General features: G+C 36.2%; 2 protein-coding genes and 1 long non-coding RNA gene across 4 annotated transcripts in view; 1 reads left to right on the forward strand and 2 right to left on the reverse strand.

Annotated features, from left to right (window-relative positions):
• gh1 (growth hormone 1) lies at positions 1-9596 on the reverse strand. The gene is made up of 5 exons (XM_077212178.1): positions 9584-9596; positions 1794-1927; positions 1232-1348; positions 355-516; positions 1-204 (listed from the first exon to the last, which is right to left on the reverse strand). Exons 1-5 carry the CDS (start codon positions 9594-9596, stop codon positions 1-3), a joined length of 630 nt encoding a protein of 209 aa, XP_077068293.1.
• LOC143721597 (uncharacterized) lies at positions 513-2049 on the forward strand. Its single transcript, XR_013196754.1, has 3 exons — positions 513-539; positions 1261-1339; positions 1817-2049. It is a non-coding gene; the product is annotated as an uncharacterized LOC143721597 (long non-coding RNA).
• Positions 8585-16161, reverse strand: part of scn4ab (sodium channel, voltage-gated, type IV, alpha, b) — a 24989-nt gene continuing 17412 nt past the window's right edge. Inside the window, exons 20-25 of one of the 2 annotated variants that reach the window (XM_077212144.1) lie at positions 14503-14787; positions 14350-14403; positions 14071-14208; positions 13886-13990; positions 12917-13187; positions 8585-12154 (exon numbers count right to left, since the gene is read on the reverse strand). In XM_077212144.1, coding sequence (XP_077068259.1) covers positions 10917-12154; positions 12917-13187; positions 13886-13990; positions 14071-14208; positions 14350-14403; positions 14503-14787 — 2091 coding nt within the window. In that variant the 3' untranslated portion in view covers positions 8585-10916. Of the gene's footprint in view, positions 12155-12916; positions 13188-13885; positions 13991-14066; positions 14209-14349; positions 14404-14502; positions 14788-16161 lie in introns of both variants that reach the window. The other variant, XM_077212143.1, reaches the window with a different exon arrangement.

The following is a 16161-nucleotide window of genomic DNA, read 5'->3' on the forward strand; positions in this document are numbered from 1 at the left end:
CTACAGGGTGCAGTTGGAATCCAGGGATCTCCTGCAGTTTGCAACCCTCAGGTAAGTTTCCACCTTGTGCATGTCCTTCTTGAAGCAAGCCAGAAGACGAAAGCTCTCTCTGAGGCTGCTCTCCCCCATGGTCAAGTAGAAATCCTCAAAAGGCAGTGGCAGGGAGTCGTTATCATCCATGTTTGGTTGACCATCCAGACATCCCTGTGCAGATAAAAAATGGCAAATTATGGAATAGCTATCCAAATAAGCCCACAAGATGTGAAGATGTCTTCACACCTCCTGGTACGACCACTAGACACATTGTGTAAAAAAAACTAAAGTAGCCTAGAATAAATATGGTCTCTCTCTCACCTTGATGAGCACGCTGATGCCCACTTTCAAGTCTGCCAGCTTCTCAGTGATCTGGTTGGGGTTCCCGACGGTCAGGCTGTTTGAGACGGCTCCGCTCAGGGTCTGGCTGGGGAACTCCCAGGACTCAATGAGGCGGAAAGAGATGCGAAGGAGTTTCAACATCTGAAGAAAAAAGAATACCGGAGGTTTTTAGACCACTATCTATTTTTGATGTCTATGCTTCCCATATTTGTTGATTGCCTAAATTTTGGATTTTGAAAACTTGGATTTTTCAAGTCATTTCAACTTAAATGATTAAACTGACTTTAAAATTAGTTGAATCTTGTATAACTTATTAAAAAAAGTTGAAAATTGCTTAACTTATTTTGATGATTTTGATAATGTAAAAAACACCTGTCATAACATATCGATCATATAAACTTTTTTTTCTGATGATGGAACTTTTCATCTCTTGTTGCATTTTCAGATTTTTGAGCAATTTAAGAGTAAATGGTCATAACTGCGTGAAAACAACAAAAATATTTCACTTGCATCATGCATGTATTCTATTGTTATATATTTTTTCATTGTTTGATACTACTATTTGTTTCATAGTTCTATATTGTATTATAAAACATGACAGGTTGGGATTTAATTTTGAACAATATTGTCTACAAAGTGATCAGTTGAGTTAACTTGAAAAAAGTGAGGAAACCCGTTGCCTTAAAATTATTAAGTAAACAAACTTCATGCGTAATTGAAAAAATTAAGTTATGTGGAAATGTCAAGTTCACATTTTTTCAATTACGCATGAAGTGAATTTAATTAATTTTAAAGCAATGTGTTTCCTCTTTTTTTTTTATTTAAGCAAACTGATCACTTTTTTCAGTGTACTTACCGAGCTCTTCTGCGTTTCATCTTTTCCAGTGGGCGCCTCAATGGAGTCAGAGTTGCAGAAAGACAGAGGAAAGATTTTACTCAGCTGTCTGCGTTCCTCAGGCAACAGGTTGTCCTCCTTAATAATAAAAGTAAAATAGTATTTAGTAAAATACATGTGAATGCTCAAATAACTAAATCAATTAATGCCTCTTGATAGAAATGCAAAGAACACTAATTAAATGGATGGTTCACCGAAAAATTGAAATTTTGAAAACACAAAAGAAGGTATTTTGAAGAATGTTGGTAACCAGTTAATGTTGGTGCCCCATAGTATTTTGTTCATACTATCATGGAAGTTAATGGCGCCCATCATCTGTTTGGTTTCACACATTCTTCAAAATATCTTCTTTGTGTCCAGCAGAAGAGAGAAACTCTTCTGAGTAAAGAATTGTCATTTTTGGGTGAACTATCCATTTAAGTCCTAAACTCATATTTCACTTGAATAGGTGTGACCAATCATTTTGTTCTAAATGACGGATTAGAATCTACTAGTTCTGAATAGATTTGAATGGGAATCTTACAAAGTCGTTAATCATTTTTGCAGCCAGCTGGTGCAGGTGTTGAACACGGATGACTGCGTTGTTGAAGAGCCGCTGGTTCTCGGAGGCTCTTCCCTGGTTCACCAACAAACTAACCAGGACCACCGACAACAGAACTAATGCTATAGGAGAAGAAAAGAAAGAAGTTTGTTTGCCATTTGCAACATGGTTGTTTTGAAGCTCCTGATAAAATAACCAAATAACAAATGAAAAATTTGAATTAATCAAAATATCAAATCGATTTGATTGGTTTATTTGCCATGCTCCAATAAACACTTTTACAACTGTATGACATTTGTTTTACAGGTAAGAGGATAAAACAGAGCGTTGTCAAAAATAAATCTTCTACATTAAATCCACAAATGACATGCAAAAGAAAGCATCACATCCATACCTCTAGTCATTTTTACTCAGGGTAGACAAACTCTTGCGGTCTTAGTTGAAGGCTTGTGAAGGTTTGTTCTTCTGGCTCAGGTGTACTGATATTTATATGTGGCGTGAACATGTTTTGATGCATCCTAATCAGAAACATGATAGTTTCCTTGCTTTAATATGTATTTAGACAAAATACATTAGTGTTGTGGTTCCCGTCATTTATGTAGATATTTCCATGACTCTGGTATGATGTTGTTGGCACTAAGAAAAAGCATAGAGGTCATCATTTTATTTTCTGAATATGAATGAAATCCTTTGCATCATTTGAATTAAATATAAAAGAGACACATAAGCAATATTTCTTTCCATGTACAAATCTAGTGAAATTATGGAAAATATAGTGGTCCGAAAATGTTTTACAATCAACACACAAGAAGATGTGTGTAGCACTGCCACGTAACCTGTAAATGGTGTCATCTCCTTCTGAAAGGACACATTGTCAATAATTATGAGAGTGAATCAGGTCATATATGTGTTTTTTGTCACTGTGGGGATGTGGGAGGATGTTCCTATTCAGACGTGATGTTGCCCTGTGTGTAATATTCAGCAGTATTGGGGTTGCGAGTATGTGACATTAATAGTTTAATCCCTTTTCGTGGAAAAACAGAATACAATCAGTTACCTGACCCGCACAGCTGCATTTTTTGCCTGTCACGAGTGGTTTAAGGACCAAAGAGTATAGTATGTCCTGGACAGTTAAAGTTGGATAATTCATTATTTAGATATAGATTACACCAATATTGAAAGTAGACAATTTAACGAATGGTCAATCTCACAAATCTGTCAAAAAAACATCTGGGTCATATTTCACTCCCGAATCAAAGGAAATAATAATAATAACAAAACTATAAATAAAAAACTCTCACTCACGTGACATCACATCATGCAACCATCTAATTCATTCCCGATGGACAAAATCAAGTCTTGTTCAAGAAGCCGTTTCACTTAGATATATATACGTCACTAGAAAGAAGAAAAGACTGTCACAACTTTACCTACTTTAATATAGAAAGTAGCCTATTACTTAAATTTCATAAAGCACACAAGTTTAAATCATGTTAAATTATTTTTTTGCTGATTATAATTTTATGTACAGACATGATTCATTTTATTACAGTAATGAGAGTGAGATTAAAGTAATGAGAATAAAGTTTTGTTGCAGTAAACAAATGAACATTTTGTTCGTAATAATCATAAGAGTAACGTCACAATCTTAAATGTCTTAAAATAGGCTTCATTTTGTGTGCCAAATATATAGCCTATATCTTTTTCTTTTGATTTTGGAGTTAAATATGACCTCTCACAACATTCAAGTAATATCATTCTTCTTCCATATAAGATAATGAGTAGTTATGCCCTAAGTTTCCCGGAGCTCTGAGTTATTTTTGTATTTGGTTTACCAATTGTAACTGGTCTCAGGTCAGCTTGCCAGGGAAACATCTACAGAGAGAGAACAGAACTGACTGGCACCACAGGTATTCAAAGACTGTAACTTACTTCCACCCTGTGGTTACAATCGGAATGAAAGCAGGTGCCAGAGGTAGATCCCCTATGATGCATCAGCTGTTCTGGGCATTCTGATGACTGTCTGATGGCACCTGTCAGTCAAGTGTGGGAAACCAATTCTCACTGTTGAAAGCCCTGTCAGGTGCTCCCAGGAACAGCATGAATAGAAAGAGCATATATATACTGTATTTATATATGTATATGTACAGTATATATATATATGCTCTCAGAAAAAAAAGGTAAAAAAACTGTCACTGGGACGGTACCCTTTAAAAAGTTTCTTATATGTACCATTTAGGTACACCTTTTGGTACCGATATGTACCTTTGAAGTAGGGTGATATCAGGTGATATGGGCCATCAGGTAAAATGGGCCATTTAAGGTTTGGGTGTCCCAGCCCCTCTGGAATTTAGAGCCAATGACTGCAAAGGATTCAAACTGTTGTAATAACTGTGCTTGACAAGTAACAGGGGATTTGATTAGTTTATGGTTGCTATGGTGGGCGGGGGAATCGTTCAAATCAAGACTGCACCAGAAAGCTGCATGGTAAGTAGCCTGGCATTCCAAATCTAACTAAACTATTATAAGGATGATAAATCTATAAATAAAAAAACATGCACATAAAAAAAAAACTATGCATAATATCTGTCTTGATGGCATCAATCAGAAATAATGTTGTTAGTTTGGTATATGAACATATTTTTTGAAAAAGTTATGTTTTTCTTGGCGGCCCAATTTACCTTAACCCCCTGAGGTAAAGTGGGCCACATGGTTTCAGCTAAAATGGGCCATCATCTGTGTCACTCTTGAGCATGTGTGTGTGTGTGTGTGTGTGTGTGTGTGTGTGTGTGTGTGTGTGTGTGTGTGTGTGTGTGTGTGTGTGTGTGTGTGTGTGTGTGTGTGTGTGTGTGTGTGTGTGTGTGCACGTCTGGTTCGCTATCTTTGTGGGGATTCTCCATAGGCATAATGGTTTTTATACTGTACAAATTGTATATTCTATCCCCTTTCACTAATCCTACCCTAAACCTACCCATCACAGAAAACGTTATGCATTTTTTACATTTTCAAAATTCAAAGTTTAGTATATTTGTTAAACCATTTCCCTCGTGAGAACTGCTGGCTGGTCCACACAATGTAGGTGATCTCAGGTTTTACTATCCTTGTGGGGACTACGCACGCACGCACGCACGCACGCACGCACGCACGCACACACACACACACACACACACACACACACACACACACACACACACACACACACACACACACACACACACACACACACACACACACACACACACACACTGACATCAGTTTACTTATCTATGCTGTTCCAAAATGGACTTTTTTAATTGCACATTTGAATATGTGGGTTTGCACCCAAATTTTTTTTTTTTAATGGCACATGTGAATGTTTGTTTAATGCAGTTTTAATGTCATGTGGCTGTATAAGCAATTGTGTTTTAAAATTAAAATAAATTACTATTTCCCTTTGCAGTTTGACTGGCCCATTTTACCTGAACAACTGGCCCATTTTACCAGAAACTGCTCATGCAAAAAAAGTTGGCACAGCTGATGTTTCAAGAAATGTAGGGCCTAAATAATTATATTTTATTACATAATTTCAACACAAAATTATCAAAAACAGTCATTATTAATCATAAAAACACATGGAAAAGGCATATGTGGTATTGTATCATTGTCCCAAACGATTTACCAAAAAGTGGCCCAATTTAGCTGATATCACCCTACTAATATGCACTCTTTAAATACAAAGGGTACCGTCCTAGTGACAGCTTTTGTACCTTTTATCTGTATGTTTATATAAAGGCCTATATGATTTGTAAAATAATAAGTTGCCAAAATAATTACTAATATTACAAGATTTACTTTGTAATTTCGTTTCCGGCCACAAGACGGCGCAACTAAATTGAAGATCTTTTCTAAAGAGGCTGTATTTACGATTTTATTTGAGCTTGAAGGGAATTTCATGTTTTCATGTTATTTTAGTCTACAAAAACAGTCGTATTTGAAATTTTACACATTTACAGGAAATAGCTTATTCTATTTCTGAGGTGAGTAGCACTTTAAGCCTCTTGAAATGTCGATTAATCAGCTTTATTGCAAAGTAGGTTTACACACACAAGGAATTTGTCTTGGTGGCAGGAGCTTCCAGTGCAGAAGGAAAGCACAGACATAGGAATTACATGCACAATAAAAATGAAATATAACAATAATTATATTATAAAGAAAACAAAATTTAAACAATGCAAAATAGTACAGTAATAGAAATAGAAGATATGTATAGTGTTATAAATGTACAGATATATTATTTACAGGTGTACCGTTTAAAATGTAATTTTCAGATGTACAATTTTGAGATGATATGCACAAATGGACAGTTATGATATAGTTTTGAGAGTTTTAACTGTTCAGCCTGAATATAGCCTGAGGGGAAAACTGTACTTGTGCCTATATATATTTAAACAGAATGATTTGAGAATATTTCCATTATGTGGTTTAATGCTCAGCACAATAATATGTATAGTTGGCAACCTTTAGGCAAAGGAAAGGCACCTGCCCCTGACGCCACCTGCTATGTTCACAATGACCTTCGACCCTTTGGTTGTAAACTGTTCTTGAACTTTTGGCATCATTGATGCACTTGCAGCCATAACGTTTCTGCACCAAGACAAGCCCTGTCTTTCTGTGTCCTGAGACCTGTATAAGCTGTGCTCAGGGCACTCTCTTCCTTTAAGGCGAACTCCACCATGTTCCCACTTCTCGTCAACTCTTGTTTCAAAGGGGGGCAATGTTACACATCTACCCTGGAATGCTCTGACTCCATCCCGTCCACTCTCCGGTTCCACAAGCTGCTCATCACAGTTCTGGAGTCGTCTCATGTTGCATCTCTCCGGGCAGCTGCGGCTTCTTTGCTTTGGAGGCACCACTCGTTGATGGGACAAGCTTCTCCGGTGCTTCCTTAGCTTACATAAAGGCTGAATCCCAGGAGAGGTCTTTCACGTTCCCGTCCAGCCTGTAAAAGTAGCAAACAAAGGTTGTTTGGGTCAAGTGTGCTGTTCTAACAGTGCTAAGCACTATGAAATCTATTCAATTAAAAGTGAAAAGTTACCTAACAAGCTGGATCTGTGACTTCTGTGTTTCTGCAAGTGGTCAGACTAATTGGTTCTAGCCTGTTTTGTGGTAACCTTTTCTACATTATAATGTCCGGTCCCATGTTTCTATCGATAAACGACCTTAAAAATAAATAAATGGATCATTTAAATTAATAATGAACTCTTAAAGAAATTATAAATGATTTAAAACAATGTATAAATATAAAATAAAAAAATATATAATATAAATGAAATATAATATAAATAAAAATTACAAATATATTCATAAATTGACTATTTTTTAAAAAAGAATATAGGAAAACAACAGAAGTGGACAAATTAAACATGTATGAGCATATGAGTAAATATGAATAAAATAAAAACAGAAAATTAAACAGAAAGAAAAGTAAAGCAAGCAAATAATAAACAGGTTATAGTAAGAATGTTATGATCCCAGTGATTTCTTTCCAGATGCTGTAACTTTGATTACCATGACACAAAACTAAATCTAAACATACATTGAAGTTACACTTGGTTTAAAAAACATCTACTCCTGGTTTCACAGACAAGGCTCAGGTCTCGTCCCAGACTAAAATGCATGTTTGTTTTAACTGAAAGCAACTTATACTGACATATCTTAAAATATATCAGTGCCATTGTTTTGTCTCAAGAGTAAGGTTTTTTCAAAGACGCATTTATAAAAGCTACTTAAATGTCTTAATGGAACTAGGCCTAATCCTGGCTTAATCTAAGCCCTGTCTGTGAAACCAGGTCCTAGTTTTAGTTAGTGATATTGTAAATGATGAGAGTCTATTTTAAGAATATTCTCTCCAGTAATACATAATTATTACATTGTTTAAATGAATACATTTTTAGCTAACTGTGATATTTTATATGTACATTTCTGAAATACATGACTCAGACAGTTATCTCCGATAACAGATCACTCTAAATTGTAATGTGGACTCAAGCATTTTCTGTAAAGCTGCTTTGAAATGATGTGTATTGTGAAAAGCGCTATACAAAAAAATGTGAATTGAATTGATAAACCCTCAGTACTGAGAGTGTGTCACTCAGACGCCAGTGAGAATGAATGAGCTGAGCATAATAACAGCACTCATCAGAGTGAAAGAGATGCACTGACCGTCTGTCCTGAGGTCACTTCACAGCTGACCCTTGACCTGGTTTGCATGCGCGGAACTCGGGCGGCTGTGATCCAGGGGATGCCGCAGTAGTTCCAGTGAGCAGCATGTGTTCTTGTGTGTAGGCCCATAGGTTTGAATGTGTGTATGAAATAGGCTAGTATACAGTGCCTTGACCAGGTTATTAATGCACTGGAAGTTTATTCATTTAAACAAATCGGTATGGCTAAAGCGTATCCTGCAGTAAGACTATCCAAAATGAATTAAATTAAGTAATAAACCATCGCTGATTCGATGTTTAATGTCAGCTCAATAGGCTACTATGAATAAAAATGATCTTGACCACGGGGTGGCGCAGGTTTGCCATATCAGCTGGACAATTGAATTTGCAATAGAAAAATAAAAAAAGTATAAAGCTGTTTTTTTTATATACATTTTCTGATAACGTAATTCTAAGCTTTACTTTCTCTTAACTGCATTTAATAAAACACTAATTAGAAAATATCCCAAAGACAAATAGAATCTTGTATTTTTTGTCATTGCATATTGTTAGAGAACATAAAAACTCAAAGACTCAAAAAACAAGAGTTTATTTCAGGCATGTAAACAGAAAGAATATACAATAAAATTTACAAATATTTCTGTACTTGAAAAATGTTAAATTATCCATAACATGTATTCAGCAAGTGAAAGATACTGTGAAGTGTCAATACATTCAGTAAACAGTGCGTTAGTACGTGTAAGCAGAACAATAAAGACCATCTGATAAAAGATTCAACTAAAATTTCTTAATAGTGATTAGATGTTTTATTGCTTTAACTCGTCAAAATAAGTTAAACAATTTTCAACTTTTTTTTATAAGATATAAAAGGTTCAACTCAATTTTTTGAGTCAGTTTAATGTCATTTAAGTAGTAATTACTTAAACATTCAAGTTGATTGTACTTAAAAATTTAAGGCAACTTCTTTTTTTTTTTTACAGTGCATGATCTAACTGAACTATGAATAAATAAATAAGTTGCATTTGATCTTAGTGCTTGTAATCCTCATCTCTCTGCTTATCACCCTCACTGTCGGTTTGCATTTGACACGTATAGAAAAAGGTGATAGAAATGCCATAAATAAAGAGTTTGAAAGCAACCAAAGCTTCATGCTTATTTAAGTGCTTATTCTAACACTTTCAGCTTGGGGGCTTAAATAAATTGGTAGCTTCAGAAGCCAGTGCATGTTTAATTACATTAAATTTATCCTCAAAAGTACAAAATGTTTCACTAATTCAATAATGTGAAACGACAAGCAAATGAAAAGACTTCTTAAAAACATTTGAACCTCTTTACCTGGCAGCAAAAAAATAAACTGTCATATTTTAAATGCTGTTAATAGGTTATGTGTGAGAAAGATAAATTGTTAACTTTGCAATTAAACAATAAAAATCAAAATAACAATACATTTGAGCGAGTAACTGTAAATGCTGGATGAGTATAGGTACAGTGAAACATGATAGGGATGCTAACAGTCTGACAAGGCACATTTGGTCAGTCTTGTTCAGTCCGACTCTCTGGAGGCATTATAGCAGACTCTGTCCATAAAACGTAATCGACAGCCCAGACAGCAACATTGTGTCAGCAACATGTGGATTCCATGCGTACCGGATGTGGGCCGACACTATGATGCTGTCTGGGAAACAGTCTCCACAGAATGCTAATAAATAAAAAATAGGATGCAATATGCTAAGCTGGCTAGTTTTTTCTACTTTCTGACCCTGATGCATCCATTCATACATGTGGTTTTTCCAACATACAATACCCTGTTAAAAGCATTGTTTATCTTCTACAGAATACTCTCTGTATATTGTGTCATCATGCCCATTATCATTCACTGCATAACTGGGCTGAACAACCTGACATTCAGGACACAATTGCACATCTCGCTCAAAATAAAGTAAAAATGGCTTACATACATACAGTATAAGCCAAGGATTTCACAGACTTGCAATTAACAATTTGCAAGTACACCCTCCACATGAAAAAGACTTATTAGGGAAGTGAAACATTACAGAATCCATATTTCAGCCTGCTTTATTTGCTTCATGGTCACCAAGTTAGCCTTGGTTAATTGAATTTTATAATGACATTTTTGTCTTTGGGCAAACTAGAGATTTTGCTTTTATTTGATTTAAGGTTTAAAATGCTAAAATTGACCAGAGTCAATAACCAAATGTACTGCTGTTAGTAAAGTCTGCATAAATGCATTACATGTCTTTACATAGAACTATTAAGACTAATATACTTGATTCAATTCTGATTAACAGGTTGCCATTGTTAATTTTATATAACTGTTAGTGCAAAACCAGAGCGATATATTTATTTTGAACGCTACAGTTTAAAGTGAGCAAAAATTAACCGTAAATCAAAGTCTCAAATATGTGTTAATTGTTAAATGCAATTAAGTCATACTACAAAAATGATCTGTAAGTGATCTTTTGACCAAGTCTGTTCTGGCTATCATGGCAAGTCATGGGGGGTTTCCTTTCCTGTACTTACTCTAAATTACTTTTGAATGGTTAGTAATCATTACCATTGACAATTTTTCTTAAAAAAAAGAAAAAAAGGTGTAATTTCAGGTTCTGTGCGTCAAAAATGATTGATGTCGGCACTAAGAGCCCAATCATTTCAAGTGCCATTAGACAAACAGTTGATGGTCTTCTCAAGGGCAATACTGAGAGGAGCCATCGATTGCATCAATAATACTGATTACAACTCTTAGCCATTCGCAAAGAATTTTCGCATTACTAACTCAATGAATTTCTTTCATACTTTTGTGTGCCGAAGTATAACTCAGTCTCCTGAAGGGTCTCAGTATTGTTGGGCTTTCCAAAGGTTGAGTGTACACACTGGCTTGAACCTGCTACACAATTGACTCCTTCAAGTTTTCCGCAGCCCTTGAGGAGTCAGGAACGGGAAAAGGGGCGGAGCGCAAGACCACGTCGCTCTGAACCTTCACCGGGGGACGCTTAGCCCCGTGCTGTTTCTCCCCATGTTGAGAGAACGAGAAACCCACATGATTGTTGTCCTCAATGGCTTGATCTCCATAAAGATACCTCATTTTGTTAGCGATCATCCCTTCGTTCTCCGGAGCCTCTTCTTCTCGTCTCTTCGAGTCTGTCTTCTCTCTGTACATATACGAGGCGTGTTTGAGGCAGCGTTTGAGGACGTGTGACCGGTAGGCTTTTTGGATGGTCGAAGCAGCCACTTCTTCTTGCTTACGTCTGAGAGTGCTGGTGATGGGCTCGTACGAAACCTTTGAGGGGTTGTTCGCCATGAACTTCTCCTCCATAGTTCCTTTCATGGCATCCATCTGGCCAGAATCTCCCAGCACCTCTGTAGTGAGGGCCAGGAGGATGTCCAGACAGTGGATCTTATCACCAGGGACCATGGGAAGGTCCATTGTGATCAACTTCAATGTGTTTGGTTTCGGGATTCTCAAGGGGTCTTTCAGCGTGTCGCAGAATTCAGACAGTCTACTGTAATCGATGAACTGAGAAGCAGAGGGGTCAAATTTCTCCCAGGTTTCATAGAACATCTCAAAATCGTCCTCGCACAAGGGGTCGCCACTTTCTTCCGTCGCTACGTTGAAGTTTTCCAGGATAATGGCTATGTACATGTTGACCACGACGAGGAACGACATGACAATGTAGCTGCAGAAGAAGACGATGCCCACCGCGGGGCTCCCACAGTTTCCTTGGATAGGTGATCCCGGGTTCTCCAGATACGGGTCACAGTTTGGTGGACTGTCGAGAATGGGAGACAACAGCCCATCCCAGCCGGCGGACGTTGTGATCATGAACAAGCATATGATACTGTTCCCTAAGGTCTCGAAATTAAACATGTCATCGATGCCTCCTTCTTTTTTCACGTACGCAAAGTTGGACATGCCGAATATGGAGAAAATGAACATGATTAAGAATAGAAGCAGGCCAATGTTAAAGAGGGCAGGCAGCGACATCATCAGCGCAAACAGTAACGTCCTGATTCCTTTCGCACCCCGGATGAGACGCAGGACACGGCCAATTCTGGCCAGTCGGATGACTCGGAACAGCGTAGGTGACACAAAGTACTTCTCGATGAGGTCTGCCAGCAAAATACCTGTGAGACGACAAAAAATTAACATGGAAGTATTCTGGTCAATTATAATCAATTACTGTAGATAATTATATAATTTAATCTACAATCATCTAAATCACAATTATATAATCTAGGTGCTCCTGTTGGTTTCATGATTTTCAAAAACATTCATGGCATTTTTAAGCCTCTAAAAATGTCATGTAAATCAAGTCAAAAGTAATAGCACCCTGAATATGAGTTTGAGTGTAATATTTGGATCCATCTATTTTTTTTGTCTTTTTTTTTTAAAATAAAAAGAAATAAAAATATATATTACGTTTTTGGGAAGTTACACCACATGACATTTTAGAATCTGAACTAACCTTGTCTTGTCATAAAAAAGTAAAGTTGGAAGGCTTATAGACCTCGACACAGTCATGTCTTCTCTATGATATCTCTTTTGTTTTTTACATGACTTAGACATAACTCAAATCTGGCAGACAAATGTTTTTCAAATATTAATAAGCAGTTTTGTTGAAGTATTCAATGTTTTTGTAAGGTAAAATAATAAAGTTATTTATTATGCTGAATTAAGGTTTCATTTTCACAAATTAAAAATCCTTTAATGGGGCTTTTGTCTTTATTATTACATTAAAATTAATTGTAAAAATGCTTATCATAGAAAATCATAGAAGATTAATTCAGTTTGAATTTAAATTAATATATAGGACAAAAAAAAATTGCCATCCAACATTTTTCTACATGATGATTGCTTAGTGATTACTATTAATGAAGCAGCCTTACCCGAGATTGAAAGAATGACCACCACAAAATCAAAAATGTTCCACCCAATGGAGAAGTAGTGATAGCGCAGGGCAATGATCTTGAGAATGCACTCCCCGGTGAAGAGCACGATGAAGATAAAGTTGATCAAGAACAGAATATTTTCCATCTCCACACTCTGGTCATCCGTCTCCACCATCATGGTCACCATGTTCAGGCAGATCATCACCATAATGAAGATGTCAAAGAATTGCTTGGTGACCAGGTCGAATACCAAGCCTTGGAAGCAGTTCTTCAAACATCAGATATATCCAGGCAGCATATATGGGCGAAAAGTATCCCGAGGAGGAGAAGATGCAGTTAGTACTTTACAAATAATAACATATATCAGATTCAACCCTACTGAAAAAAACCTATACCAAAATGTATTTAAAATACATTTATTTCAAACTAAGTATACTACAATTACATTAACAAAATGACTGACATATTGACACTCACTGATATAAATATTGCAATTAAACTTTATTTGGAGTATTTATTTATTGCACAATGCATTTTTCTTAATATTAATCCTAAATATGTGTTTTAATTTCACTATTAGCAAGGATAGTATGATCACTGTAAAATATCAGTCTTTAAATGCAAGGTATTTAAAGTGTCCCTAAAGTATACTTGCAATAGTTCCACTTTAGCACAATCAAATATACTTAAGTATATCTTTAGTTGGACCTCTCAGCACTATTTCTGGTTAACTAAAGTAAATTAAGTGCAAAATTAGTTTTTCAATTTAGCAGACTATTATACTATCAATTTAGTATACTACAAGTACAATTGCCGGGTATTTTTTAATTAAGTACATAAATATGTAGATGTATTTGTAGTATACTTAGCATAAAGTAAATGTATTTCAAATACATTTTGGTACATTTATTCTATTAATTTTAAGGATTCAGCAGAGAAAAATGTTGTACATAATATATATATTACCGCAGGCCTTGGAATTGGTTTCTGTGGCTTTTTGGAGCCAAGTTTCTTCATGGCATTGTAGTATTTTTTCTGCTCTTCTGTCATGAAGATGTCTGTTCCTCCTAAGTATAGGCACAAAGACAATTATTCCAGGGCATAAAGTGTTTTAGTGTCGCTACAGATGAAGAACCATTGCCAACACTTATCTTTGCCTTTTGTTGGTTGAAATTGTCAATGATGACACCAATGAATAGATTGAGGGTGAAGAAAGAGCCAAAAATGATGAAGATCACAAAGTAAATGTACATGTAGAGATTTGCCTCATATTCTGGCTGATCGTCCACCTGCACGGAGAACACTGTTAAGGAATCGCACACGTATTGTTAGGAAAACGATTAGAATTTGAATCATTTGGGGTCACAAATGTGAGACGACACAACTAGTCATGATTCTCTTTTTCTCTTAATGGTTAAAATCAACATTACATTACGGGAATCCACAGCACTATACATGATGTCCATCCATCCTTTAAATGTTGCCTGCAAAGCAAAGTGTATTTTTAAGTGTATTTGTCATTGCAGATCAGAGCACATCTGTTTATGGAGGGCAGACATTTGAAGACAAATATCAATGCTCACCACTTGCAGTAAGGAGAGGTAGCCCATGCCTACGTTATCAAAGTTGACCTTCAAATTCTTCCATTGCACATCTGCTCCATTTTCCATAATGAGCAAAAAGCAGTCAGTCTTATTGTTGACATCACTGGGATGAATAATTGACTCAGATGTTGCGTTGAAGCAGTAGTGGAACTTTCCAGCAAAAAGGTTGACTCCCATGATGCTGAAGATGAGCCAAAAAATTAGGCACACCAGGAGAACGTTGAAGATGGAGGGGATGGCACCCACCAGGGCATTCACCACCACCTATGCATATTGACAGCGTGAGAGCCTGGAACCCAACTTTAAACCATTAACCTTCACAAAGATTGAATAGCCAACTTTTTTTTCCCAACTTGAACATAATTCATAGTTTTTAGTCATGTTACTGATGTGGACATGTGGCTGGCAAAACCACCATAGAACTGCAACACAGACTTTTTCAAATATTTAGATCACCTCTCAAAAGTACAAAAACAAAAACATGTGAACAAAATGCGAGTTTTGGGCATTTGTGGTCCATATACAGTACATCACCTGCTGAAGTATTTCAATAACTAAAACAACGGGACGTTCTAAAATTATTAACGTGAAAAGCATCTTTATGTGTTCAAGTGACATTAAAACATCAAATTCAGTATAAACCTTATTGATGATGCATATTATATACAGGGGAGCAGATGAGCCCAGAATATGAACGTCACATTAAAGCTATGAATAAGATAAATAGAATTGGGTAGTACTTGATTTTACAGTCCTGAGGCCGGTTGCACCAGCTGTGCACAATATACAACTTAGCCTAGTTTTGACGTAAACAAACACTAAGTTACAACTTACGCACTACTAAATATTTTTTATATTTAGACCAACTCTATGTTTAAACTAAATATTTACAGAAGCCTCCGATCAGGAGTAACGGTTGGAATATAATAGCAGACAGACAAAACTGCATCAATAAGCACGTTTTACCTGACAGACTCAATTCTTTAGACTGTGATAATGCTGACATTTACACTCGCTTACATTTTAAGAGAGAGAGCATTGTGAAAATATTACTTTGTTAGTGGCTCTACAACAAATATCCATCCTAAACAGCAAGCCGCTGTGTGCATCGGTCCGTGTTGTGCATGTCAAATAAAATCATTTTAGTGCAGTCATTATAAATGTAATTTTTTATATATTTATTTGCATAAGAATTTATTTGTTGATCCTTATTAATTTTGTTTCAAATACAGTTTCTGAATGTTATTTAGCCTACATATAAAAACACTTTAATGGAAACTAATTTTTGCCGTTAGTTATCTGAGGCAAAAGAAATTAGAATTAAGGATAAACTGAAATTCACAGCATATAAACACAACTTCTGCTCACGTATTTGAAGGCTGCTATTTGAATATTGAGGGTAAACGTCATATTTTGAGACTATTCATTACTTTACGGACAGCTTACTACCTACTAGCTACATTCTGCCTTAAGAACAAATGGTGCAACTGAATAAAGTACAGAGTTAGTTACAAACTAGCTCGTAGTTCCCTATCAGTCGGTCACTCTCGGCATACGTTGTGACCGACGAATAGGAATCTCGCTACAGAGGCCAATCTACTTCGAGTGAAACTAAACGAGCCAATGCAACAACTGGCT

The sequence above is a fragment of the Siphateles boraxobius genome, unplaced genomic scaffold, assembly GCF_051911475.1.
Source record: "Siphateles boraxobius isolate OS27281-9 unplaced genomic scaffold, OSU_SipBor_1 66, whole genome shotgun sequence".
Taxonomy (NCBI): domain Eukaryota; kingdom Metazoa; phylum Chordata; class Actinopteri; order Cypriniformes; family Leuciscidae; genus Siphateles; species Siphateles boraxobius.

What these genes read in the sequence shown, in the direction of transcription:
- gh1 (XM_077212178.1), bottom strand. An exon ending in ATGAAACGCAGAAGAGCTCG is followed by an intron (nt 517 to 1,231) that starts GTAAGTACACTG and finishes TTTTTTCTTCAG; the next exon opens with ATGTTGAAACTCCTTCGCAT. An exon ending in GCATCAGCGTGCTCATCAAG is followed by an intron (nt 205 to 354) that starts GTGAGAGAGAGA and finishes TTATCTGCACAG; the next exon opens with GGATGTCTGGATGGTCAACC.